The sequence below is a fragment of the Melanostigma gelatinosum genome (genome assembly GCF_949748355.1).
Source record: "Melanostigma gelatinosum genome assembly, chromosome: 8".
Lineage (NCBI taxonomy): Eukaryota > Metazoa > Chordata > Actinopteri > Perciformes > Zoarcidae > Melanostigma > Melanostigma gelatinosum.
Genome location: NC_136641.1, coordinates 6416621 through 6444370, shown reverse-complemented (window position 1 = coordinate 6444370; position 27750 = coordinate 6416621). Strand labels below are relative to the sequence as shown.

General features: G+C 41.5%; 1 protein-coding gene across 1 annotated transcript; it reads left to right on the top strand.

Annotated features, from left to right (window-relative positions):
- Positions 1-928: 928 nt before the first annotated feature.
- On the top strand, positions 929-25609 carry LOC306781076 (E3 ubiquitin-protein ligase Itchy-like). Its single transcript, XM_079273742.1, has 24 exons — positions 929-1056; positions 3710-3801; positions 4721-4862; positions 7716-7840; positions 9371-9499; positions 9705-9750; positions 9848-10020; positions 10149-10515; positions 12738-12833; positions 15266-15440; positions 15861-15930; positions 16578-16662; positions 16798-16926; positions 18510-18582; positions 19186-19257; positions 19893-19981; positions 20343-20502; positions 20620-20753; positions 21606-21746; positions 21923-22043; positions 22201-22305; positions 22887-22983; positions 23291-23363; positions 23717-25609. Exons 2-24 carry the CDS (start codon positions 3732-3734, stop codon positions 23814-23816), a joined length of 2772 nt encoding a protein of 923 aa, XP_079129868.1. The 5' UTR covers positions 929-1056; positions 3710-3731; the 3' UTR covers positions 23817-25609.
- Positions 25610-27750: the final 2141 nt, after the last annotated feature.

Sequence of the window (27750 nt, the reverse complement as noted above, 5' to 3'; positions counted from 1 at the left end):
AAGCAATTTCGTCCTGTGGTTATGTAAAAATGACTGTTGCGTTAGTAGTCATGTGTCTAATGTGATGTTGACGTCTTTGTTTTGATGTTGTGAGACTTCTGCAATGAGCTTACCCACCGTGATGTACCGAAACCAAATTGTACCGAACGCGGTCGTGTGGTTATTAATAAACGATTGATTGAATGAAGCTGTCAATGTCCAGATTAAAGAGAAAATAATGATGGATTTATTGTCTGCAGCAGCAACCGGTCATTTTGCTGTGAAGTACAACACTGCCATCTACTGTTTGTAAATCGGTAGCAGTTGGACAACATTGTCTAACAATACAATGAAAAAACAGGAGAGAAGATCGGGAATATGATGTCAATCACATTAGCCAGTGTCATTGCAAGTTTAATACAGAATCATGTCATTTGATGAGTCTGGTACAAGTTTTAAGTCGGAAAGAATTTATTTTGTTGCACATTTAAAGATAATGGACTGAGCGTGCGCATATAAAGTTTGGTGAGGTTGCATGAAGTTCATTTTTCTAATGGTGAATCATATAGGCCAGGTGACACAACAAAACATCTTTCAACTGGATGCAATGGATAGCTTATGATCAGCAATATTTGTTTCTCCATAAATTAGAAATGATATGCTCACTGATATAGAAAACATTTATTTGGGTCTGATTTAGACGCTAATTCTTCATTGTATTGCGTTCACTTGAAGACTACAACGAAAAGTGCGTCCATGGCAATTGAAAAAATACCTCGGACGTAAAATCCATTCAGATTTTCAGAATAATTCAACAGGGACCCCAAATGCATCATCGTGTTTACCGACCGTTCATTGGTCCATCCTGTCCCGACTCCGGACCAATCACAGCGCACAGGGGGTAGCAGCGTGCGCCCCACCTTGTTTCGATCACGTGACGTGAGTTTACGAAGATGGTGGAAGTTTATTCTTCCTTGAAGTGAAGCACCGACTGAAACCTAAACATACCTCAGACCCAGGGCTGAGAGTTCACTGCGGCGGTTCCAGTTTGGTTTCACAACCTTCTCTCGGATTCGGGTGAGTGATTACAAAAATACTACATCGCTCACCGGTGGTATTTGGGTTGTTTTTCCATAGCCGTGAGACTTTGGGATTTCCAGCCAGCCATGATGATGACACGAGCTAGTAGGCTAGCAGTTAGCCAGGCTGGGGTGGCAGCAGACTGTCACAACTGGTGACCAGCTGACATTCAACATGTAACGTTACTCGGCAGCTCCCGTGAGCACACAGCGCCGTGTACATAAACACACTGGTTAGCGTCAGTGCAGTGAGCTAACCTGGACACACTGTTCCTCACTGTGCGGCTAACCGAGTTAGCGTTAGCTCCTTATCCGTTCCTAGTTGGATTATGTTAACGTTATGTAATGTGAACCAACATTCGGTAGTTTAGCGTACCGAAAAGGAAGTTTAGAGGGTTAACGTTAATGATTACAAATAGTCAATTGTTGTCAATGTCTAGTAAACACACTGGCTACTCGTTCAGTCTGAATTAAATGTATTGGAGTTGTTTCTCGCGGAGCTACGGGTTGTAATACGGAGAGAAGAGCACGCCTAACTCCATTAAATATCCGGTAGTTTGCTGGTGTCGCACTCTACGGTAACATTAACGTTACGTTCTGTCAAACCACACAAAACGAGTCTTGGAAAGAGACCACAGCAGCCATTACTCAATATAGCCCATTATATGCATACGGCTGCGAAGCACGAACAGAAACGAAGTTACATATAAGTGATGAAACTCATCTTCGCGCGAGCTGAGGGAACCAGCTGTCAGAAATCTTTTGTTGATGCAAGCACAATGGTTGAATTTACAGCGAAATGGAAAGAAGGTGAAGAGACAAAGGTTTTATTGTCGTTATCAGGCGTTAGCAACTTGGCAAGGGTCGTTGTGTTTGTTTGTGTACTCGTCTGCCGCTGGTTTAGTCATCTAGTGGCTGAATAAGTGACTGCTGGTTGGCCCTGCTGTTTTTACGATTAATAATCCATGAAAACATATCCAACATCTCGTGACCTGCTTCTTTTATTTATTTATTTTCATCTCAGACCTAATTTGTGATCAAGTTTTTAGTAATTCATGACATAAAATGCCTGTTGTTGTGGTGTACTTTAGGTCAACCCATGAATTTCCTGAATTGAAAAGGTGTTATTGCACTCATGTATGGATGGGGAATATTATCACACGGGACTCTGCTGTTTCCATAATACAATAACCTGTCTGTCCCTTGTGATAAAGTCAGTCATCGCGAAGGTTTGTTTCGGGGATATGCACCATTGTTCAGGTGATATTGTTCAAAGTGCAAAACATCCTCTTGGAGACGACACTCGGATCTCCTCAGCCAAGGAAACGGTGTCATTTGAACTCAAGTTCAATGTCAAATCCCCACAGAATCACTGAACACAGTTTACTGGCCTGTGGATGACGTGATTTAGCTGGTTAAAATAAAATCCAAGTCAAGGCAGGCCATTGTAGAGCTTAATATTCAGCGAATACCCTTGTCTTCAAAACGCAGTCGGCCGGCTCGCGGGGCTGCAAAGTCAGCATTTGCAATGAATTATTGACAGCCTAAAGCAGTAGCCAGAGGGAAAGTTTGCCCAGGAGCTCCTCACTTTCTTCTGCTCTGTGTATTCTGGATTGATTGAGGAATATGCATCATTCAATGACACACTGATCAGGTCCGAGGAAGGATCACAGGACCTGATTCCTGTTAAGCCAAAAGAATGTTCCTAAAATGTTAATAGCATGCAGAACAGCATAGAGGTGTAACCCTTGTGCATTCTGTCGTTTAATCAGGTGTGCTCTCAGGTACAGAGCAGGCTGTAATACAGTGCTGACTGGTTCATACAGGCAGTATTTCCCCATCTGCAGGCCTGACCTTTGTCACCTTTTATTACCGCCTATAATGATGCTACGTCTTCTGTGTTTAACATGAAAGGTAACTCTTTAACAGGCTTGTTTCACTTCATGCGAGTTGTTCTATATTGTCAGTGCATAGGCGGTCTGTTCTTCTTATCTTGGTATACTGAATGCAAATGTCAGCAGTTGATGTAAATACTGTTTTAGTGTTGGGGATATATTCCAGGAAGATGATTTCTAAATGTAGCGTCCCTATCTATTAAGTTTGATGCTCCAGGTGAGAGGGCGTTGTTACATTACATTTATTTGGCAGACAATTTTGCGACCTAAGGAGCTTGATATCCTAAAAAATACAGCATTAGCAGTATTTTGTTAGATACAAACATGTTGTGATTTTTGGAAATGATAAGGTCCAACGTTGTTCAATACATTTTGACTTATTGAGTTTACAACACTGTGGAATCATCGGAAGCGTTTGGAACAAGTCAGAATAAATCCTACGCAGCTACCACTGGGATCTACTTCTACATGTTAATAATCTAGTGCAGCCTAATCTTTCTCTGCAACTGTGCAGCAACATCGCGTTTAGACAGAATGAATAGACATGGAGAAAAAAAACAGCATTCGAATGTTAATTTAGAATTCAAAACGTTATGAATGAAGCTTCAAATTATTTGGTGTAGCCCTTTCAGTTCTCGTCTCTCATATTGCCGGCTAACTGTACTCTATTGAAATGATCTCATCTGTATGCTGCACATCTGCAGCAGTGTGAAGGTGATTAGTCACCAGCCTAACGACGTGTTGTATGTGCTGCAGGCCTTCACCCCAGCCCTATGTCATGGCAAGTGGAGTCACCAAGACGGGCACTTCCAACGGTTACCCTATGAAGGCACAGCTACAAATCATCGGTAAGTCTTCGCCAAAATGAACACAGCTTCCTCCGTTCCTCCATTTCTATGTACTTGTGTTTCTTTTTCTCATTTTACATTCAACATGAGGCTATTTCATTTAAAAGATGATAATAATAGGTATTTCTTTTAACATAAAACTGGGAAAAGCACACGTGTAAATCGTACAAATGATGATGGCTGAATTCTATTTACCAGCTTCAGTTTCAGTGTCCTGCTCATTGTGCGTGCTGGCTCACTTTCACACTATCAAGGCTTACTGGGGCCGAATAGGACGGAGCCGTCGTTAATGCTATGTAGTAACACCTGTGCTTTTTCTACTATAACAAATATTACTCGACAGCGGGTGTAAAATCATCAAACAGGACATTCATTCTTGCAAGAAGGAACAGAGTTGAAACGCATACAAAGGCTTTGAAGCAGAGTGATTTAGTCAATGTCTGGACCTCGTTTGAACCCGTCCTTTTGGTAATTTGTTCTGTCAAATGTCATCTTATCTTATCTTAATGTCATTATATGGGACCCGATCCTTAACACCATAGCCTGCTCATTAAGAATGCGTAAATACTGACGTGCACAACAAATGTACTATATCCGTTGACGAAAGGTCAGTAGACGATGCTAAAGAAAAACAGCTGAGATAGCTCTTGTGGAAAAGGTTCAACACGAGGTCACACACTTTGTGGAAGCAGCTGCCTAGCTTTCAGTGACGAAAACAGAACGTTCTTTAAGTTTTTCCCAAGACAAGTCAAAATGTCTGCCGTGATGAAGGCCTACTCTAAGAACTTAAACGGACTTCATCGCAGTCACGTTCCCCATTTTCTGTGTGCTGTTTGCAGATTTATTGTTTTTCCATTTCCTCTTTCCTTGTGCACCAAACATGACTTGACTGGCACGCTTTTCCCGCTCCCTGTTCCAGTGCTATCGGCAAAACTCAAAGAGAACAGGAAGAACTGGTTCGGTCCCAGTCCTTACGTGGAGGTGACGGTCGACGGCCAGTCCAAGAAAACGGAGAAGTGCAACAACACCCACAGCCCCAAATGGAAGCAGCCGCTCACTGTGTGAGTCAATCTCTTGCCGGCCCCGTTTGACGCAATCTCGTTTATGACAATCACAATTTTTATTATTCTGTTGCGACTCATCAAAAGAGGTTTTACTCCAGCCAGACCCGTGTCAAATAGTGTTAAAAATGCAAATACATGCTGGGATATGCCACATAGGGACACACCGAGGGAATTCTAATGTTTGATTGTTCACAGAAAACATCCTGGAGGCAATTCAGTCAGCTTTGATGGACATCTTACCCTCATTATAATTCACCCTGGTGTGTTTAATGTCACCAGTCTGGTATTCCAGGCAGCTCAAAGCGAGCCGAACTGTTCTAACCGAAAGCTTCATTTCTTTTGTTTAAGTCCTGATATTGCACTTTTTAAATTACAAAACTACTGTCCCTTATTGTGACTCGCCCTTATTGACACAGGACAAGAGGTGTTGAAGTTTGTTTTAAGGGAATGTAGTGGTGGTTTTTATCAGTGACAACAACTTCAACCTGCTCATCAAGAATGCTGTCGCGCTTCACATTTTCTTAGAAGCTCGTGAAGGACACCTAGAGCAGAGCTTAGTGATCGCTGTGCAGCTCAAATGTACAAACACTTCTGTTGGTGGTCCTGGTGTATTATCTGCTCATTAAGTTAAATGATTAGCGGAAGCAGTGTATTTATTTGAGTGGTTGGCTTTGAGGAAGAAAATAAATACTGCTGACTGTAGCATTTGGCATAGCGAATCATAATTTCCTAAGAAAACTGTCCGGACCTTGATTGGTTCTCCAAAGCATACAAAAATAATTATTCTTGCGTAAGATTGCTGGTGCAACATATGGCCCTAATCAAGAAGTGTTGCCTGCAGCACTTCTGTTTTTCGAATGAGTCACCAGGACTTGGTTTTCGGGAAGGATTTTCTCTCTAGTGTTACTCTGCGAGGTGTGTGTGTGTGTGTGTGTGTGTGTGTGTGTGTGTGTGTGTGTGTGTGTGTGTGTGTGTGTGTGTGTGTGTGTGTGTGTGTGTGTGTGTGTGTGTGTGTCGGAAATACGAGGGCAAAACTGCCCCTAAGAAATATAATTTTGCCCTACTAGGAAAGGGGCAAAAAAATCCCCCGAACTTTCTAAACGAATAAAAAAAAATGGAGCGCTTCTTAATCGGACCTGTGACTGCGAGACTGCGGTCAACTCAGCAGACACTTACATGTTAGTGCACCTATATGCTGAAATTCACGGTAAACTCATTCACACGGTGCAGATCGGGAGCGACCGAAGCACTTTGAAAGTTAACGGAAAGATTAACGTGAGACAACATCCGGTTTCTTCAGACGAACATCCGGTTTTCAGAATAAGATGCCAACAGAGTATACATATTGCATCATGGAAATTAGATTAAATTAATTATATTCACATTAAGTATAAAACATGCTACCTGCATCTCGTGAGTTAAAGGTAAAATACACCTAAATTGTGCGCAAAGTGTCTTCATTCTTTGATTTGAGGGTTGCTAATGAATAATACCTGACTGACAGTCAATTAAGATATTTTACGAAGAAAAAACTGAACTGAATTTGGACCTTCAAATGGCACATTTTTTTAATGTTTAAGGTGCTATAAAAATGTTTTTCTCAAAAATTCCACACAATGACTCATGCATAAGTTCAGGACAAAAAATGGGTAATATCACAATATTTGAGGTGCTAAAAAAATATCTTTCTCAATAATTCCATACAATGACTGATGTATATGTAATCAAGGCATCATTGACTTAATAATTGTTAATAGTTGTTTAAAACATTTAATAATAACAATAAATAACCACAAAGAAATAAGAATAAAATTGGATATGATTGTCTGATTTGTTTGTTTTTTGTTAAAGAAATCTAAGAAAACACTTTGAATCTGTAGACTGCTGCCTAATAGTCTTATTGCCATTTGATGACAATTGCTCATATATTGTAAGCCTATATGTATTATTTTGAACAACGGTTAAATGTTGTTTCACAAGTTTCAAAAAGTGCCCCCAAAGATTGCCCCCAAAAAAATATGTAAATTGCGTGTGTGTGTGTGTGCAGTTTTTAAGATCTATAAAGATATGCTATCTCCAACCAGCAGTTGGCACTTACTAGGAATATGTCACACAGTGGTGAGGGAGCGTGTTTCTAAACGTATACTGTACATTTAGCACACTGTGTGACTCCCTGCAGTCCAGCATATTCTCACACACACACACACACGCACGTCCTCTTGCTTTTAGCTTGTCAATGATCTTCTGCTGAGTGACCTTCTTAATATAGAGTTCTACAGTTTCTCTTGCACCCATGGGGGGGGGGGGGGGGTCTAGTAGTTATGATGTAACAAGTGTTTACTATGGGATGTAATCGGACCTGTGCCTGCAGGTGTGTGTGTGTGTTTTTTTTTTTTTCCCTGCGGTTGCTAGCTGAACAACTGTCATAGTGATGGTCATGGACACTGGTTGTCCCTGAATAGCCTCTGACCGTCATTGTCTGTGGGTTGCTTGCACATCCAGATAAAGACCGTTGCTGCTCACACAGCCACAGTGGCTGACGGATAGCCAACACAGTGGTGTGTCACCTGCCGAAAGGACAAATGCATCTGAAAACCCTGCTGAAGTTAAAGTTAACTTTGAATCCTTTTTTGCTACGAGTATCACCGCTTAATTTCACGATATGATTTAAAGGAAATGCTCGTATAATTGGACGCACATGTCGGGTGGCCGGAGCCGTGACACGAATTCTGCCGGCGTTCGCGTTTTGAAACATCGATGAAATGGTGGCGAAGTTGAGGGCCCTCTGAAATCAGATCCTCTGTGGACGTCTGTCATCCCAAAGTATCAATGCCTCGTTTGTTTCAACAGGATTGTGACTCCATTCAGCAAACTGGTGTTTCGCGTGTGGAGCCACCAGACCCTGAAGTCCGACGTGTTGCTGGGCATGGCCACGCTGGACGTCAGTGACACGCTCAAGTCCAACGACATGAAAAGTGGGTGTATGACACACACACACACGCACACACACACACACACTACACTCTACTTATTTCTCTTCCTGGCCTTTCATTGTTATGTTTAGAGATGTGTAATGAGGCATACAGTGGTTTGAGTTTTCACAGATGACATTCATTCAAAAACTATTTCAACTATTATTTTAAGAGTCTGTGTCATCTGTACACAAGCTTTGTTTTAGAAATACATTTTCATCCAAATTTGCTGACTTGTCTTCTTTTTCCAAATCCTCCTGGATGAGCATGGCCCAGTTTCAACTAGCAGTGTGTGCAGCTGTTTATACCAACCAAACCTGTACTGGCTCTTCCCCACCTAAAATAAGATCAATGGCATAGGGCACAGCTAGACTACCAGCAGCCTCTGTTAGAGCTCAGGGGGAGGGGCATTGTGAGGATGACGCCATAAAACAGAAACCCCAGATCAGTATTCAGAGCTGGAGTGCCATGTCATGCCATTTTTGTGTAAAATAAATGGTAACATGCTTTTTATATGCCATCGTGGGTGCTATGTCTTGGTTTGTGTCATAGTGTGTTGGGTTGTTTCCTTTGTTTTTCGGGTGAATGAAGCTGTTGCTCGTTCAGTGGTTCTCTCTATTTCTGCCACTTACCCGGTTCTTCTTTTTTAGTCATTTCAAACGGCTCTTTGAAATGACTATTTCCAGAAATGTAAAATACCTCACTTTGTGCTCACCAGAGGTTTTGGGGGAGACCTCTCTGGTATGTGTCTGTTGTGGTAAGCGTTGATGACAAAGAAGAAGAAACTAATATGTTTTTATTGTAATGGAAAAGCCTGAGTCTTCATTTTAAAGATACAGAAAGTATTTCAACGCATTTACAGATGTGGTATCTGACTTTTTCACAGCAAAAAATCAATGAGGAACTCCCCTTAACATTCCTGAGAGATGCTGCTGTTTTGTTCTCATCCCGTTTTTGTCCTCGTCCATTTTTTTTTTGAACTTTGATTTTGTTTCTCATAAAGAATCCATTCAGCCTGATCATCTTTTATACATGGACGCTGACCAGCAGTGCTAATGACGGAGAAATCTGGATACAAATCTTATGCCAAACAGGTGATTGGTGTTCCATGACAGAGCAGGAAAATACACACCGATCACCACATCTGCAGTCAAACAATACTTGTAGATGTGAACATGAGCCCTCGATGACACGAGCAAGAACAACATTCAGCCTGAACAGGCCCATCAGATCTAACAGTGGTGTCTTGTTCCTCACATTTATTTACATCATTCACTAGTAAAAGACTACCGGATGTCATCACTAAAAATATAAATTATATATTTTTTTCTGTGATCCCCGAGCTACCAGGACGTGACGTTTATAGGCAGCTGATCTGTTGAAGTTCTTTTCTAATGTTAACAGTTGTTTGTAAACTGCCTACGTGAATGGCTGGTTTGACTTTGACGAAGTTCGGAGAGCGGATGCAGCTCGGCAGCGATCGAACGATACATTTCCAGTTGACCGTCTTCTGTTGTCGTCGTCTCAATGCAGTCTCTGAGGTGGTGCAGACCTTGCAGCTGTGTGCAGACCGAGATCAGTCGGATGTGGTGGGAGACCTGTCCGTCTGCCTGGACGGCATGACCGTCGACTCAGAGGCGTTCGCCGAGGCCGACCATCACAGTGAGTCACGGGAGAGTTCACGTCAAAAGCCTGTTGAAAATGCGTTTTTTTTTTTTTTAATGTTAAGGTTTATTTGGCTTGTTGAGCTAAAAAAAAAAAAAAAAAGCGAACTGTACAGATTGATGAATGTTTTTCCTCCGTTCAATGTTTTACTTTGTTTGTCAGCTGCTTTCTGCTTTATGTATGTCCTGTGTTTTCGCTTCAGGTACATCGAATGGGAATTCGCAACTCAACGGGGACGATGCCGTAAGGTACAGCAGCCATTTCCATCTTCAGTCCGGTTTCACGCGTGTCACATTTCTGGTGTCTGCTGTATTTATCCCAGTCAAACCTTCTTCTTCTTCACAGGGGGAGTCGAGACAGCTCCCCAGCGGTGGACGGCGTAGAGCACAGGTCTTCTCCCAGTGGCCGAAGGCCAGTGAGCAACTCAGGGTCTCCCTCGGTGTCATCGAGGCCCCTCCGACCACCCAGGCCCTCCAGACCTCCACCTCCAACCCCACGCAGACCCACCTCTTCACCAGGTCAGACATTTACTGAAGGAGGGTAAAAACGAAGGAGAAACCTGTTTCTTTCATTACATCTACTGGTGTTTCTGCTCCCCTAGTCTGAGGACGTACGGTTTAACTCTCATGTCTGATTCTTTCCTCAGCACCTTCCAGCAACGGCTCTGCACCAGCTGACGGCAGCGATGGCCAGTCGGGTTCTGACACACCGGTTCGAACGCCGGCCTCAGGACCCTCGACAGCCCCAGAATCGAGTCCGTCGTCAGGCTCCGACAGGAACTCAGCGCCGGCCTCCACCTCTAGATCCGCGGCAACCAAGCGGCCAACCAGCAGTGACGGCACTGCTCTCCCCCCCGCTGTCACCCCTGGTGCCCTTCCTGCTGTCACCCCTGGTGCCCCTCCTGCTGTCACCCCTGCTGGCCCTCCTGCTGTCACCCCTGGTGCCCCTCCTGCTATCACCCCTGCTGTCACCCCAAGGGTCCCCGCCGTCAACGCCGGGCCGTTGGCCCCTGGGTTAGCTCTCTTTTTTGCAATCTTTCCAGAAGATTTTATTTGAGAATAATCAACAATATGTATTTATTTTTTGACCCAACTGTCACTTGTGCAAGTTCAAGGCGTCATTATTTTTGATAGTTAGCAGTATTATCTCATCTCCCAATGTCTTGCTAAGCAATAGTAGTGTTATAGTGCCCAATCCAAACAACTGATTATATGTATTGCTGCGTTGTGTAATGAATTGAGACAAAGAAATGGAACAAAGATGGGAGAGCAAGTTACAGAAACACCAACTTCATCAACAGAAACTTCAAGAGGAAAAAAAAGCAATCAAACCCTCAGCGGAGGATTAGTGTGTTGCAAAGAAAGTGGGTCATCCTTGAGCCCAAAGTAGTGTATCAAACTCTGGGATAACATTTACATCACCCCAACAATAATACAGCAACGTGGCAAAGTTAAATCCTGAGGAACTGTTTGGATAAATAGAAGTGTGTGCACTTAATGCCGGGGCAGACGGTATGTTTTTAGCATCATAGGGCAAAAATTCCAAAATACCGCTTTTGTAAAATCAAGTGGTCTGAGAGAAAACTAGACTTCTGCACCTCCTCTTGGCTCGGGTTTCAGCCATTAGAAAATCTAGAATTTGGCCAATCACAGGTCATTTCAGAGAGCGGGTGTTCCTATTGACTGTTCTAAAAATCAAGATGGGCATGCGCCTCCGTTTAGATTTTGAAATTGTGATCCAATGGCGAAATATCCTACAGGAAAACACTGCAAAGCAACCCCAAAAAGGAAGACAGACTTAACTAAAACGAGAGTCTGACAGTGTCGCCAAAGTGAAGCGTTTCAGAGATGGAGAGACAATGTTGCTACTCGTGAGGCCTTCTACTCACAGCTACGGCAGTAGCTCGGGGGGCTAGTCATTTTCTCTCTGTAACAGTTTAGCCTTCTGCAGAGGTCACTACTGCGATTCACGGTTAGCAGGAGGCTATTTGTTTTTATTTATTTTTTGCCTTTTCCAGAAAACTGCCTACCCTGGGGCAAGGCAAGTTTATTTGTATAGCACATTTCAACAACAAGGTAATTAAAAGTGCTTCACATAAAACCATTAAAAGCATCAAAACATAAGGCAAAAGAAAAGGAGATTTAAAAACAATTAAAGAAACAGTGTAAGAAATAAAATTCAGTTGTAAAATGCAGAAATGCAGGAAATTGATTAATATATAAATTGAATGTGGTTCAATTAAAGGCAGCAGCAAACAGAAAAGTCTTCAATCTTGATTTAAATGAGCTGAGGGTCTCAGCAGACCTGCAGCTTTCTGGGACTTTGTTCCAGATATGTGGAGCAGAAAAACTGAACGCTGCTTCTCCATGTTTAGTTCTGACTCTGGGAACAGAAAGTAGACCGGTCCCAGACGACCTGAGGGGTCGGGATGGTTCGTAAGGTAGCAGCAGATCGGAGATGTATTTTGGCCCTAAACCATTCAGTGCTTTGTAAACCAACAACAGGATTTTAAAGTACCCACTTGAACGAAAATATGATTATAGGTTATTATAAACTTTTTGCCAAATTTACTCCCAAAAATAAACGCCGTCCCTCTGCTTTAAGAACACAAGGATGTGCGAGTGCGAAGACATGAAAGTAAAGTAATCTTTATCTTCCCCGAAAGGCAGGTTGTTGCACAGCCAGCAGTGATACAACCATCACACCAGTCCACACACAAACAGTTCCCACAAATGACGTAATGGTACGGCGGTGAGGATTGTGGGACTACTGGTTGGTTTGGTTTTAGATATCACATCAAACCTTGACTGAGATCTAAAAAAGAAAAACAACACACCATGTGTGGGAGCAAGCACAAGCGACAAATGTAATGGTGGAGAAATGTTTCCAAACCTCTAGCGTATCATTATTAATCGGAAAGGGTGACGCGTGACCTTGTTGTCGGTCGAAAACCACACAGGTGTGTCTGAACATCATGTGGTTGTGACTAACTCGCACGGCCATCGTCGCTTTCTTTTTGCCTCCCTCTTTGTTGTTTTCATTGAGACTGTAATTCCTTGAGCTCTTACACTATCGTCATTGTGACGGCATCGTGACCTCTACCGGCTATTTGGCTGCCTCTGCCGTCGGGTGACTCATGTTGTGAAAGCTGTTATGAATCCATTTGTCACCTAAATGGCTGGCGCTGTGTACCATGACCCAATGTCCTCACTGTTATTGCCGTTGTTTCACCTAGATGGGAGCAGAGGGTGGATCACAACGGCAGGCTGTATTTTGTCGATCACGTGGAAAAGAGAACGTCGTGGGAGCGCCCTGAACCGCTGCCCCCTGGGTAAAAAAAAGTCCTTTCCTTTTTGATCGGCCTTTTCTAAAACACAGATGGTTTTCATTTGAAGTTTATTGGATTATATTTATAGAATCTATTTAGTAGGTTGTTGTGTTTTTTTTCCCTCGAGTTCATGAGCCGCTTCTTTGACTTTACCTAGCGGCTGGCTCAGTAACTGTTCTCTATCTGACTCGTGGTGAGACACCACAGGATCTCACTGTTAGGAACTCGGTAACGAACACACACAGAACACACGAGAGATTGGATTTTCTTCAGTTCACTTCAGATTTATTTGCATCACAAAGTATACAAGTAAACAGAGCTGTCCGGAGTCAACTCACTTCAGAAGAGCATTGTTCATTACTTTATACCTCCATTCTACCCTAAGTCCCCCCCCCACCCCCCCCCCCCTCGTCAATGTCCTCCTCCTCTGAACTTTCACCTAGACAAGTTACACTGTGCACCTCGGACAAGTCACAACAGAGGGTTGTTTGATTAACCACAGTCTCCTTCCCCTGATTCCACCTCTGGCCGCCCGTCACAGCGAACGGCTCTTTTCTTTTCCCTCCGTTAGAAATTTTGCCCGACTTGTTTATCTACGTCATCCCCCCCTCTATCTTCACCCGGGCTCCAAGGCCGCTATACTAGGCTCCCTGTCTCAGTGATGTGAATAACATATGACAATGATACAGGCCAATATCACAGTATGAATGGGAATATACATGGATACATTTTCGAATATATTTTTCTCCCACAAGGTCAAATGAGAGGCTCTCTCCATCTTAAAATACAGGATTACTAGATACTGGTTATGTTATTTACATGCACTGTTAGTTACAGTAGCTGCTGTCCACTGTCCCTGTATTCCACCAACTTGAACATTTTCGACACAATTCATCTAACGAGCTGTTTTGTTCGCCAAACCTTCTCATCCGAACTAAGGATGATGATGATGATGGCTATAGTTGGTTGCAGCAATACGGCAACACATGTAGCGATGCGCCAGTGAAAGCCAGGGAAGAAGAGTGCTAGTTAATGAACGTGAGCTGTTGTTCCACATACTGCAGCTGCCCTTACAAAGTATGCACTCTTGCATTCGGCATGCATTCAATTGCCACATACGACTTCATAACATGGTACTTTGAACTTTGACCCTCTTGCTCATGTATCCGCTCCGCAGAGGATAGTGGGTCAGAACAGCCAGATAAAGCATGTCGGCCTGGAAACTGCAAAATGCGAGCGGATGCAGTCGGGCATCCTGGTATTTTAAATTCTATGTATTGGGCGTTAAATTCTATGTATTGGGCGTACTAAATCTTTTTCTGGCATACTAAATAGTATGTGTATCTAACTGTGCTTTCCGATACACAAACTACCATAAATATGCTGGGATGTTCTATTACATAGGGTCGCATTTTGCAGTATAAAAGCCAGCCTGCTTCTCTGACTAGTCTGACCCACAATCCTTTGAGCAGCAGATACATGAGTAAGAGGGTCAAGGTTCAATGTGCCATGTTATGAAGAAGCACTATCTCCTAATTGCAGTGTCGGGCTGTGCATTTTATACCTGGGCCTTCTGTGCTGTCCTACTGAGCTACGGTTATTTGTTTCTATTGGTGTAATAATACCATGTTTAATTCGTATTAAACCGTTCTGTACGAGGCTTACGAACCGAACAATACGTTTGAATAATACTAGTGCAATTGGAAAATGCAGAAGCTTAAATTGTGGGAAATACAATGTTTTCGGTGGACTGCGCTCACGTAACAGACAACTGGATGTGACCTTTTGAACCGGAACAATAACAAAAAACAGCTGGCGTTTTCGGGCGTTTGCCGGCCGGCGTTTGCGTGCATTCGATGGCGTCCTCTGGTTAGCATAGCATAGATAAATAGGGGCTGGGTCTTTATTATTAAATTATAAAACAGCTATACCTTTTATAACGGATGTGTGAACTTTTGAACCGGAACAATAACAAAAAAAACCTGGCGCAGGCCGGCGCTTGCGCGTGTTTGCGTGCGTTCGCCGGCCGGCGTCCTCAGGTTAGCATAGCATAAATTATGAAATAGCTATAACTTTGTGATTCTGTTTCCGCCAGCAGAGAAGGCTCAGCTGGCCCTGACGGTCCACCACTGCCTTATTGAATGCAACATTACTACTGTGTAAGGGCAGCTGCTGTAGGTACTAAAATGTAAAAAGAAAAGTGTGCGGTTTTTTTCAAGGATACCCACAATGCATTTTGGTGAAAAACACTGAATGCAAACATAATGGTTTGTGTACATGAAAATGCTAGTGGTACCTTTTTTAACTGCCTAAAAATCTATTTTCACACGCACTTTTTCTCGATTGAGGTACAAACCCTGCAGACTGTTGATTTCAAAAGTCATACTCACTCTTAACTTCCTCCCACTGTCGTCCCTCATTTCATTTGTCCTCAGCTGGGAGCGCCGCGTCGACCAGATGGGGCGGGTCTACTTTGTCGATCACATGACGCGAACCACCACGTGGCAGCGCCCCACAATGGAGACGGTGCGTAACTACGAGCAGTGGCAGCACCAGCGCAGCCAGCTACAGGGAGCCATGCAGCAGTTCAACCAGAGGTTCATATTCGGGGTGAGACTTCCTCATGTGATACCGTGTGGCGGAATGGGCGTTCATAAACTGGAACATGGTGGCTATTACTGCAAAACAGCCCTCTGGTTCTCCTGTGATGAAACGGCAATGCGTGGCCTTCATGAGTTCATGGGGTTAAAAAGCTTTGCATAATGCTGATGGTTCAATACATGTACTGGTTTCAATGCACACTGAAAGCCAGTTTGTGTTCGCAGGCAGAACAAAGTTATAATTGAGTTAAAGTATTGACATTGTCTGCAGCAACATGTATATGATGATATTTGTCTTTAAATCTGATGATTTGTTCCGATAACCAAAGTAACTCCATTCATGTGTTTGTGCATCACATCAAAGAACACTGCAGTTGTCCGTTGGGTGCTTTTTGACCCACACAAATGATTCAGATTCTTTTCCGTGTAGCTACAAGACCCGGTGTCAGCCGCTCAGAATAAGGAGTTTGATCCTCTCGGGCCTCTGCCGCATGGATGGGGTAAGAGCTTTACTGCTTTCACAGGCTTCTGAGACCTCATTTAACCTGTGACGGTAAACATTAACCATTCCTCTCATAGTGTAGACTTTAACTGACTTTATTTGAATGTACTAATGTGTGTGTCAAAGTGCTCCCCATTACTTTTCCTTTCAATAACTTCATCAAGGTGTTTGTTTATGATAAGTAGTTTTCAACTGTGAGCTCCAATACCAACACAGTTGTAGTTGACTTCCTTTAAGACAAGTCGGCCCACTTCACCAAAGTTCTGCTGTTATGAAAACATCCTACACATCCCCACGTTAACCAGAGTGTGATGTCATATACAAGATGGTTAAACATAACACTTTTAATGCTGTACATTTAATGTGAAATTGCCTTCGTATCCTCTGCTGGGACCTTTTGACTGAAAGTGGCCCTCGAGCTACCTCAGGGTTTGCTTGCTAGCTTGATTTTGTATGGAGGCTTGAGTACATCGATTAAGGCTACCACAGTTGACCTGGGGGCAATCATAATATCCATCTAAACCCCCAATGTCTTGCAAATTAATAAGTTAAAGAACTTTTAAAGGAAGTTTAATGTTTTTGTGACAAGTGTGTTTTTTGAGTGCATACAAGTTAAATAATCAATTAGTTTCTGTGGCTTTTCAGAGAAGAGAACGGACTCGAATGGCAGAGTTTATTTTGTACATCACCAAACGCGAGCAACACAGTGGGAGGACCCACGAACAGAGGGGTCAGTTTACATCTTCCACCGTTGTCCTTTCGGATACTTTCATATGACGTAGCTTTGTTCGCTGTATCATTTTAGGTTCTCCTGAAACAAGTCGTCACTAAATGTTGATCTCATCTCTTTTTCTTTTTTTTTCAGTTTGCTGAATGACAAGCCTCTCCCAGAGGGCTGGGAGATGAGGTTCACCGTAGACGGTGTTCCCTACTTTGTAGACCACAACAGGAGAACGACCACCTACATCGACCCTCGCACTGGAAAGTCCTCGCTGTACGTCCTCCACCGTTTTGTTTTCTACTTCCTCAAAAAGCTTGAGACTTGAGAATCGCATAACAGTATTACTTTGTTGCTTAGAGAGGCATCAAGTAATCTGTGATCATGGACCAAAAGGCCTCTTGACCCAATTAGATAGAGCTACAACCAATAGAAGTGCAGCAAACGCATCAAGAACAGCTTTAAGAGCGGTCGATTGTTCTTCCTTTAGAAAACATATACCGTCCGGTTCGACAGCAGCTTCAACAGTTCCTCATCACCTGCAGCCATCTTGGTTGTGATTGGCCTGTCACATCTCAAGTTGCTGGAATTCTGTCCAAAATCGGAGGGGAACCATCTGTCGAGGCAAATAAAATATGAGCTTGCAGATTCGTCTGGATCCTACACAACTAGATTACGGCCTTCAGGCATCAAACCTGCGTAACACAGGACTCCTCATAGCGGCATAATGTTTGTACAACCAAATGTTTCCAGATATTCACTAGGAGGTTGAAACAAATAAAGAAAGTTCAGAGGTGTCGCTCGATAACTGGGATGGATTATGGATGGGATTTTCACTTTTGGGTGATTTAAAAAACACAACAGTCTAACATGGAAACTAGTAGCTCCTTTTTAACGATTATATCTTGGATACATTTTACCAGAGGTGTCCGTCAATAACACTCTGCCTGTAGTCTTTCCAGCACTTCTGCATGCCAGAGACAACCAACGTGTTGGTGCCTAATATGAAACTTGGTGTTAAGACAAAAATATTTACTTGATGCTAATTGCGATGTCATTTATTTTTCAAATTTCCATCAACCTAAAGTATATCCCTTGTTGTATTTGACACATTAGTGAACATACAGCAACAGGTAACTCTATTCTACGAGGTAGTTCTGTTTACTCAGATCTCTAAATGAGTCACTGTTGCTGAACGGATTATCCTGACGTGACTGATGGGTCACCTAGTCTTTCTGTCATCTGTCATTCTCACGGATGTAAAACCTCCGTTGAGTCAGGGTAATTACTTGTGAACATAACTCGAGAGTAGTTACTTTGCTTTGGTTCCAGCAGTGGAAAAACCAGTTTGGTGAATGGGAATAATACGAATGTGACGATATAAACTGACTGGAACTTAAAAGAGACTTATTATGCTCCTTTTTTTTTAGGCTCATACTTGTATTATGGGTTTCTACTGGAACATGCTGTGAAAAATCACTTTGTTTTTCTCTTACTGTGTGCCTGAATAGATTTTTTTCACCTTCTGTCTGAAACGCTCCGTTTAAGTCTCTTTAACAGGCATGCACGCTTGTCACCTTTCTGCAAAATTCACTGCGTTGAATCCAAAATGAGTCTCCTCGGTAATTTGTGCAGATCCGATAAGTAGTTGGAGTTTTTTGTCCAGTGTGGAGAGAAATAGCGCTTCTATTGGCATACTTTTTGAAGGTAAAATGTTTTATTTTGTTTTTCACATATATTTTTCGCCCTTTGCTGGGGATAAAAATCATGGATTAAGCGTTAAACAAGTTAAGATAACAATTTATCATGTTTTAATGTATTAAAACACGTTACGTGTCTGTGCTTCTTTACCTTCACAGTGAAAACGGACCTCAGATCACCTACGTTCGAGACTTCAAAGCCAAAGTACAGTACTTCAGATTCTGGTGCCAGGTAAGCGTTGGAACAGTTTGACAGGATTACTGGTTAAGTGTAATCCAGTAAAGATCTCCTTCAGTGAATGTTTCTCTTCCAGCTTTATCAATCAGGAAAAGTACCATGAGCATCCGTAGCTTATTTACATTTAGTTCATACTTGCTGTACTGAAGAAGGCCAATTCATTTTTTAAACGCTTTTAGAAAGAAGTCTTAATAATCTAAATTTCAGAAAATATTTTGCAGCCAAATCAAATAGTTTACAGGATATTGAATCTACGTTTCTTTATAATGCTTTTAATACTTTACTTTATTGCCTTTGTACAAGCCCTGTAATGAAGAAAGTCATCTCATCTCATGCATATGAGTTTGCAGGTATCCGTTCATGCTCGCAGCCCACGCGATGGCACCAAGCACGAGTATAAACAAAGCTTTACTGCGTTATTTAGAAGGAGCTTTTTTGAGCTGTTGGATGTTACATTGAAGGCCACTTTGAGCCTTGACATTGTGGCACACAATTGCCCAATTCAGTCCCATTCTGGTGCCTGTGCAGTAACAGTATGTCACATGTCATGTCACAGCTGGAATACCATGACTAAATGCCTCTGATACTTTTCTCAAGCAACTGGCGATGCCTCAACACATCAAGATCACCGTAACCAGGAAAACCTTGTTTGAGGACTCCTTCACACAGGTACGCCGCCACACAGAGCTCACTGAGCACTGATATTTACCTGCTCTACCTCGAGCTAAAGTGATGCTGCCTTGTTAAATATGTGTAGCAGTGGTAAGATACTTTCAAATTGAGTTTGTTTTTCTGAACTTGAACAAAACTAAAAAGAGTTTATGTAGATTTATACGCATGAGATTTCCGTCGGTACCACAGTTGCTGGATATGGACGAAACATTTACTCATTTACATACTCTGAGAGGTGAAACAGCCCTCGTATAGAGGGGGCGTGTCACAGTGTGAGTCTCTCTGCAGTGAGAAAGAGTTGATGCAGTCAGCTGTAGAGGATGTTTGACTTTATTATTGGGCTGCTGTGTTGAAGTTTCAATGGGAAACGCCAGAATGAAACACGACTTGTTCTGTCTTCTGTCACAGTTACTGAGACATTTGACCGCCTTGACTTCAGCGATGAAAAGGTGTAATGTTATTTTGGTGCCAGTGATCGACTCGCTGATGAGGTTTAAATGTTTTGAGTAAGTGACGGCTCGTTGGTGATTGCTGTCAGGTTTTTTTTTTTTTGAGAAGCACAACCGAGTTTAGGAAAATGTGCTGAAGCGATGAAGCCAAACTCTATCTGACTCTATCTGTCTGTATCTTAGATAATGAGCTTCAACGCTCAAGATCTGCGGAGGAGGCTATGGATCATCTTCCCAGGAGAAGAAGGCCTCGACTACGGAGGCGTTGCCAGGTAAGTTCACAAACAAAACAAAAAGCGTTTGTTTATTGTAGTTGTGTTGGTCCTCATCAATAATAATTTGGATGTTTTGTAACTTATTGTATAACGTGTCTTGCCAGTGACTTCTTTTGAATTTTTGCAACTAAATTAACTGGCAATATTTCTCTTTACCAAAACCTCCACAGGAAAGGTCTCCTTACTTCTTTGAGAGGGTTGTTTCTTGAATGTTGTAACACGTTACCTCTGAAATGTCTTCCTGCTTTTTCTGTAAATCTGCACTAAAGGGAACTCTCCCTACGGTTCAGCATGTTGCGGGCTATCAGCTGTTAGCTATGTGGTACTTTCCTCATGTCTGTGGTGTCCTGTCTTACAGGGAATGGTTCTTCCTGTTGTCCCATGAAGTTTTGAACCCCATGTACTGCCTGTTTGAATATGCCGGGAAAGATAACTACTGTCTCCAGATCAACCCTGCCTCCTACATCAACCCTGACCACCTTAAGTATTTCAAGTTCATAGGACGCTTCATCGCCATGGTTAGTCGTTTATTTGTGTCACATAGTATGGCAAGAAAGATCATCTTAAGAGTAGGTTGTGTGTTTTGGGCTATACAGAGTACAACAAGTAAGCGGTGTGTGTTTCTGTCCCCTCAGGCTCTTTTCCACGGCAAGTTCATCGACACTGGTTTCTCACTGCCATTTTACAAGCGCATGCTGAACAAGCCGTTGGCCCTCAAAGACCTGGAGTCGATAGACCCGGAGTTCTACAACTCCCTCATGTGGATCAAGTGAGTACTAGAGAGCCATGTGGACAGCAGTTCAACAAGATGGAGCTTTTTTATTCTGCAGTTAATCATGAAGTAACTGGTGGTATTAGATAGTACATGTGTTCACGATGTTGTGTACCGCTCTGTGAGTTAACTTGGGTATCTGACACGCCGGTCTAGTTTTTAATCTTGTGTGTGTGTTGTGTTTGTGGATGATGTCATTTCTTGATGTCTGACTGTGGCACAGTTGGTCCCAAAATCCGTGGTTCATCCAGGTCAAGTTTTGAGCCTTTTGAGTGTGTGTTTGAGTCAAGTCTGCAATATCGTTCAGACTCTACAACCAAGTCTGGAATTTCAGATGAAGATGGAAACACGCCTGTAATAAAGCCCATAGTTTAGGAACAGTAGATATGCACTTGTTTTATTATAGATATGCACTTTTTATTGATGCAGCATCATTTTATTATACGAAGCAAATTATTTTGCCACTGAGCCCCGAGGGGTCTCACTTTAAGAATCACTGCGTTAGAGGATTAGAGATTTAGCTTTGCGTGCAGACAATTTGTATCCATGAGTCATTGTCAGTGAGTCCAATCTGAACTCAACAAAAATGAGTTTCAAAATGTGGTTAAAGTCTTATTTTAGACCAGAGCTCCAGTCACTGCTATAGCAGATCTCGTGACAGAATCGAGGTCCTCGGAGATCGGTGCCCCCTCTGCTACAACCCTTCAAAGTCTTGTTTTCATTTTGACTGACATGCTGCAAGTCTCTCGGGTCTGTCAAACACCCAGTTTGTAGCGTGGGGATGTTGCATGAATTGATAATGTACGTTGTTGTAGCAGTCGTGCTGTAATTGTCCGTGCTGCTCTTTAGGGACAACAACATCGAGGAGTGTGGTCTGGAGATGTTCTTCTCCGTTGACAAAGAGATCCTGGGAGAAATCTCCACCCATGAGCTGAAAGCAGGAGGAGGAGACCTCCAGGTCACCGAGGAGAACAAGGAGGAGTACATCAGGTGGATTGTTGATATGATTCTGTCATTTTAATTCAGCACACAATAATGTCAGGTTGGCTTTACTCTGCGAAACCTCAGGCTATAATGTAGCACATAGTGTTACTGTATTTGTAACGTTTTGTGTTTGATGAGGTGGAGTGTAACATGTGACTATTTGCCTCTGTCTCCCCCTGCAGGCTGGTAGCAGAGTGGAGGATGTCCAGAGGAGTGGAGGAGCAGACGCAGGCTTTCTTTGAAGGCTTCAACGAGGTCCTCCCTCAGCAGTACCTGCAGTACTTTGATGCTAAAGAGCTCGAGGTATGGATTATCATTTATGGGATGCATGATGTGTTATGGGAAAGAGACCTCTGCACATACTGTGCTGTACATTTAATTTGTGTTGTAGAAAGATCTGATCAAATATCTAAAAAATGAACTTAATCTTTTGATGTCAATAACTTGTGTCCCATTACAGGTGATGCTGTGTGGTATGCAGGAGATCGACCTTGCAGACTGGCAAAGAAACACCATCTACAGACACTACGCTCGAAGCAGCAAACAGATCTTGTGGTTCTGGCAGGTCGGTGTGCATCTGAAGCCGTCACCTTTTAAACCTTTTACTTTAACGTACAGAGACATTAAGGACATTAGAGATATATATATATATACGTTTAATGACCTAATAGGTCCAAAGTAATTGACTGTGTTGTGAGCCTCATCATTGTATGATAATGACTCATTATTATCAGCTTATGTAATTATACATTGACAGTTTCATTTTTGGGTGATGTGGTGTTTTCAAATCATTGCAATTATAAAAGTAAGTCAATCAGTTTGTGGTGGTTAATGAATCTGTTCCCAAGAAGTAACTCAACGAATCCATTCAATTGAGATTTAAATTGTGTGAATTGTGTTTTCAAAAAATCAAAAATATTTTTGTTGCCGTGTTGAAAGTCACTCTTTGATGCTTTTTGCATGGAACTCCGTAAGCAACCAGTCAGTTTTTGTGTATATATGTAACGTCTATGTATTATTTATATATATGTATATATATATATATATATAATAAATCAAAAAATAAAAACAATCCCTTAACCCATCTTTCCCTCCTCATAGTCCTTTTATTGTAGACTCTGTTGAATCACGCTGTTTGTTCTGCAGTTTATAAAGGAGATGGACAACGAGAAGAGGATGAGGCTGCTGCAGTTTGTCACCGGTACCTGTCGCCTGCCTGTAGGAGGCTTCACCGACCTTATGGGTAATAACTGCATCAATTTATAACCATTTGGATGGAGTGTGGATAATGCATCAATGAATATACAGCCAGGTGTTCGGTTATGCCTTTTTGTATTCTTCATTTGTGTCTTCTGCTTATTCAGTACTTACCTTGTTTTACGATTTATTTTTTTCTTTTCAAGTGAAGTTTCTCACTGAGGTTGTAAAGGTCGGTGTCAGTGGGAACAGTTTGCTTTTGTCCCCGGTTCTTGTCACTGTCTAGCGATGGTGCGTTGAACTGTCCATGATTGGTTACTCTTGCTCCGACTGACCTGTGCTCCACTTTACAGGAAGCAACGGCCCCCAGAAGTTCTGTATTGAGAAGGTGGGAAAAGAAAACTGGCTCCCCAGAAGTCACACGTGGTGAGTTCATGCAAACTCTACCAGAACATACACCAAACTCCTAATGTCGACATTGCTACTCGACTAAGCTTTGGTCCGACCAGGCCTGTTTGTAGCGGTTCATTGTAAGAAGCCGTCGTGATTCCCGCTGTAGTTTGGTTTGTCTGCTTTGACATAATCTCAACCAGCAACAAGAAAAGACCTCAAGCCACAAGGGTTTATGGGTATGAGGAGAATGCAGTTCTTTATGGGCCACATCCGAGTCACATATGATTTCCATTCAGCTCTTTCTTAAAGAGGGTTGTGCTTTGATTGACCGCCAGAGGAGAATGAGTCCAATGCCAAGCTGAACAAATGAATTTCAACCTTCCCAGCTTCAACAGACTGGACTTGCCACCCTACAAGAGCTACGAGCAAATGAAGGAGAAGCTGATGTTTGCCATCGAGGAGACGGAAGGCTTCGGACAGGAGTGAAGGAAACCAGGAGAGGTTTGAATAGCGGGTGAAGGAGCGCGAAGGAATAAAAAGACCCCCAGTGTTCAACCTGAAGGGTCACGGGTTCTAACAGTAGTGTCTCGTCAAAGTGTCTTTGACTTCCTGATTTCTTCTTTTTAAGTTTCTCTGCATTAAAGTAACTGGCAAATGTTAGGCATGATTGAGAGGGTGCGCTTCTTTACCAAAAAAAAGCAAACTTTGTTGCTCTAAGATAGTTTTTTTCATCCACTTTTTTTTTTAAGCATCATCCACATCATTGTCATTCTCCATCCTCTCCTCGAATCTCTGTCACTTTCATCTGCTTCTCTACTCATGGCTAAAGTGGATCTTTTTTCATGTATGTGACAATAGTAAATGATAGCTACGCCGTAGTGAATTTACAGCGTGCCCCCCAAATTAATGCTTAAATAACAGACAATCTTGGTGCTGCAAAGAGATTTGGGCGACATGCCCGATACATACGCAACGAGAGAAGCCCTTTCATTAGTATTGTAGCCTCCATTAATTCTAGTGGTGGGAAATGTGGAGGACTTCAACAGAACTGAAACTGACCCTAGTTTTATAGGGACAGTTTGTAAACTGTGATGGGGAATGGGAGTGTTCTGGGAGTAAAGTTATTCCTCTTTATATAAGCTTTGAACACACTTTCATAGGGTGGTCTTGTGGAAAACAAGATCCTGAGGAAATCCAATGGGTTTGAAGTATTTTAAGATGACTTCAGTGTGTTGAGTACTTGACTTAAAAAAGAAACGAGTGAAAAACACCAAAATGCAAGTCAAACCAAAAAACAATAGTTGTGTTTGGGTAATATCTTTAATGACATTTTGAATGCATACCTTGCAGAACTCTAAAATATAGTGCAAGTAGCTCCTCATACACACGTAGCATTTGAAGGAAGGTGTTAGTTATAACCTCATTTTAACTATTGTTGCCCCTGTCAACACAATACATTAAGAAAAATAAAGAAATATAGAAATTACTGGGAAAAAAAGATGCAGGCGGTAACCCCCCCCCCCCTTTTATTTTTTACACTTAAAGGAGCAGTGTTTAGGATTTAGCAGCATCTAGTGGTGAGGTAGCAGATTGCAACCAACTGTGAAAACCCCTCCACTCACCCCTCCCTTGTCAGGCATGTCGGAAAACTACGGTGGCCTTCAGGTAGCGTAAAACACGTAAGGCCCTCTCTAGAGCCAGTGGTTTATCCCTTCCGGGCTACTGTAGAAATGTGTCAGTGTAAAACGGCGGACTCCGTGAGGGGACCCGCGACCTATAGAGTGGTTCAGGGATGATGTATTTTTCTCGGCCAATCAGGAAGTCAGCATTGCCCTGGTTCCCTCAACAAAAAGCCAGGATATTTCCAGTGGATTTTGGATTGCTGCTGCAGAAAACAAGCTCTGTGGCAACAAATTTGTAATACTTAAAAGTTTTGTTCTACAAGGCAGTCTTCACAAACAATTTTATGATTTCTGAAGCGTCGATGCAATTGGCAAAAGTAAAAACGCGAATGTTGGGCTGTAAATGTAGGAGTCTCATTTAGCCACTTGTTTGCAACCGCCTTTTTTAGACAAGTTAAAGCTTACAAATTCATGAGAGGTGTTAGAATGTCTTAAGCGTTTGTTTACAACAGACTTTATTTCAGGTCACTAACCAAAAGCCCATTCAAAAACCCAGAGGGAACCAAAAGTGCGAAATACAGTGCTAACACATTTCCTGGTTGTAGGACTCATTGCTGCACCACTCTTTGTGGACATAAGGGGCTCATTCTAAACTAACGAAAACAAAATTTTTCCATTTCTACCAATAGATCCCCCTAAATCCTTCACACTGGACCTTTTTTAAAGGAAGATGTACCTTGAGTATTTTCTCCTCATAACAGTCAAATTTCCTCTGATGTCATGCTCATTTTAAAGTATCCTTTTAAATTAGATAATTACACACTGAAAAGACAGGTGTGGTTACTGAGGAACATGCAGGAGTTGTTGACCTGACAAAGCACAGCACTTTAAAAAGATATCCCTCCACTCTCTCTTCTCCAGCATGTGGGGTATCCAGTCCTGGTTGTTCCTAGCTCGAGGCTCTTTGTTTTCCACATGTGTGGTGAGATGTTTGTCATTAGCCCTCAGGTTGCCTTATTTCCTCCTTCAGGCATCGGGTATCATTTTTACCAACTTGACGCTCACAAGAGATTATTGACCATGTGGGCTTTATGGTCACATTGATACTCTGGACTCTGGTCCTGGTCAGTCCTTCTTGGCCCCGCTGTGGAGAAGTAAGACCAAGAGGAGTTTGATAAGTTCTTTTGAAGAAACTGCACCGGCGTGGAAAAGCTAAAAGACTTGAGCTGATGACACACGGCCTTCTTCGATGGCTAATTGTGACTTCAGCTTAACTACCGAGACAAAATAAGTGAAATATAACGAATGTATCATGATTAAAAGTTGATCGGTGAAGTTGCCTATTTACATTTTTGCAGAGTATTGTTTTAATCCTGTTCTGGGTCGATCACAAATTAAAATCCCAGGGATATAGAAGTTGGCAAACGTGTGAATATCATAATTCACTGCTTTTATGTTTCCCAGAATCCTCCATGTGCAACTAAACCACTGTCACTCACCTGTACATGCAAACAACTTGTAAATGGTGTCAATAACAATTTTTTCTTTTCTAAAAGAAATGTTTAAGAGGTTTATGGTAACGCTATATTTTATTTTTCCTGTTTAATTGCTGATGTACATGAAAGATGTGTAATATAGAAATTGTCACCTTAATAAATTAAATCAAAAATGTGTTTGTGCCTTGAATGAATACAACTATATATATATATATATATATATATATATATATATCTATATATATATCTATATATATATCTATATCTATATATATATCTATATCTATATATATATCTATATCTATCTATATATATATATATATCTATATATATATCTATATATATATATATATCTATATATATATATATATCTATATATATATATATATCTATATCTATATATATATCTATATCTATATCTATATATATATATATATCTATATATATATGTATATCTATATATATATATATATATCTATATATATATATATATCTATATATATATGTATATCTATATATATATATATATATCTATATATATATATATATCTATATATATATATATATATCTATATATATATATATATATCTATATATATATATATATATCTATATATATATATATATATCTATATATATATATATATCTATATCTATATATATATCTATATCTATATATATATCTATATCTATATATATATCTATATATATATATATCTATATATATATATATATATATATATATATATATATATCTATATATATATATATATCTATATATATATATATATATATATATATATATATATGTACCGGTACTATAACGTTATCAGTAGCGGGCTGTGCATTTTATACCTGGGCGTTCTGTGCTGTCCTACTGAGGTACGGTTATTTGTTTCTATTGGTTTAATAATACCATGTTTAATTCGTATTAAACCGTTCTGTACGAGGCTTACGAACCGAACAATACGTTTGAATAATGCTAGTGCAATTGGAAAATGTAATGTTTTTCGGTGGACTGCGCTCACGTAACAGACAACTGGATGTGACCTTTTGAACCGGAACAATAACAGCTGGCGTTTGCGGGCCCTGGCGTTCTCGTGTTAGCATAGCATAGAGAAATAGGGGCTGAATCTTTATTATTAAATAGCTATAACTTTGTGATTCTGTTTAGGCCAGCAGAGACTGCTTAGCTGGCCCTGACGACCCACCTGCTGTATATATACACGTGTATATATATGTAGTACATTATAACATCACGTTTGTTAAAATGATCGGTTAAGTTACGAGACATTCGTAGCT

Coding starts and splice junctions, on each gene's coding strand:
- LOC306781076 (XM_079273742.1), top strand. CDS start 3,732: ATGGCAAGTGGAGTCACCAAGACGGGCACTTCCAACGGTTACCCTATG. Junction 9,751..9,847: donor AACGGGGACGATGCCGTAAG/GTACAGCAGCCA, acceptor TCTTCTTCACAG/GGGGAGTCGAGACAGCTCCC. Junction 16,927..18,509: donor CGCACTGGAAAGTCCTCGCT/GTACGTCCTCCA, acceptor TTACCTTCACAG/TGAAAACGGACCTCAGATCA.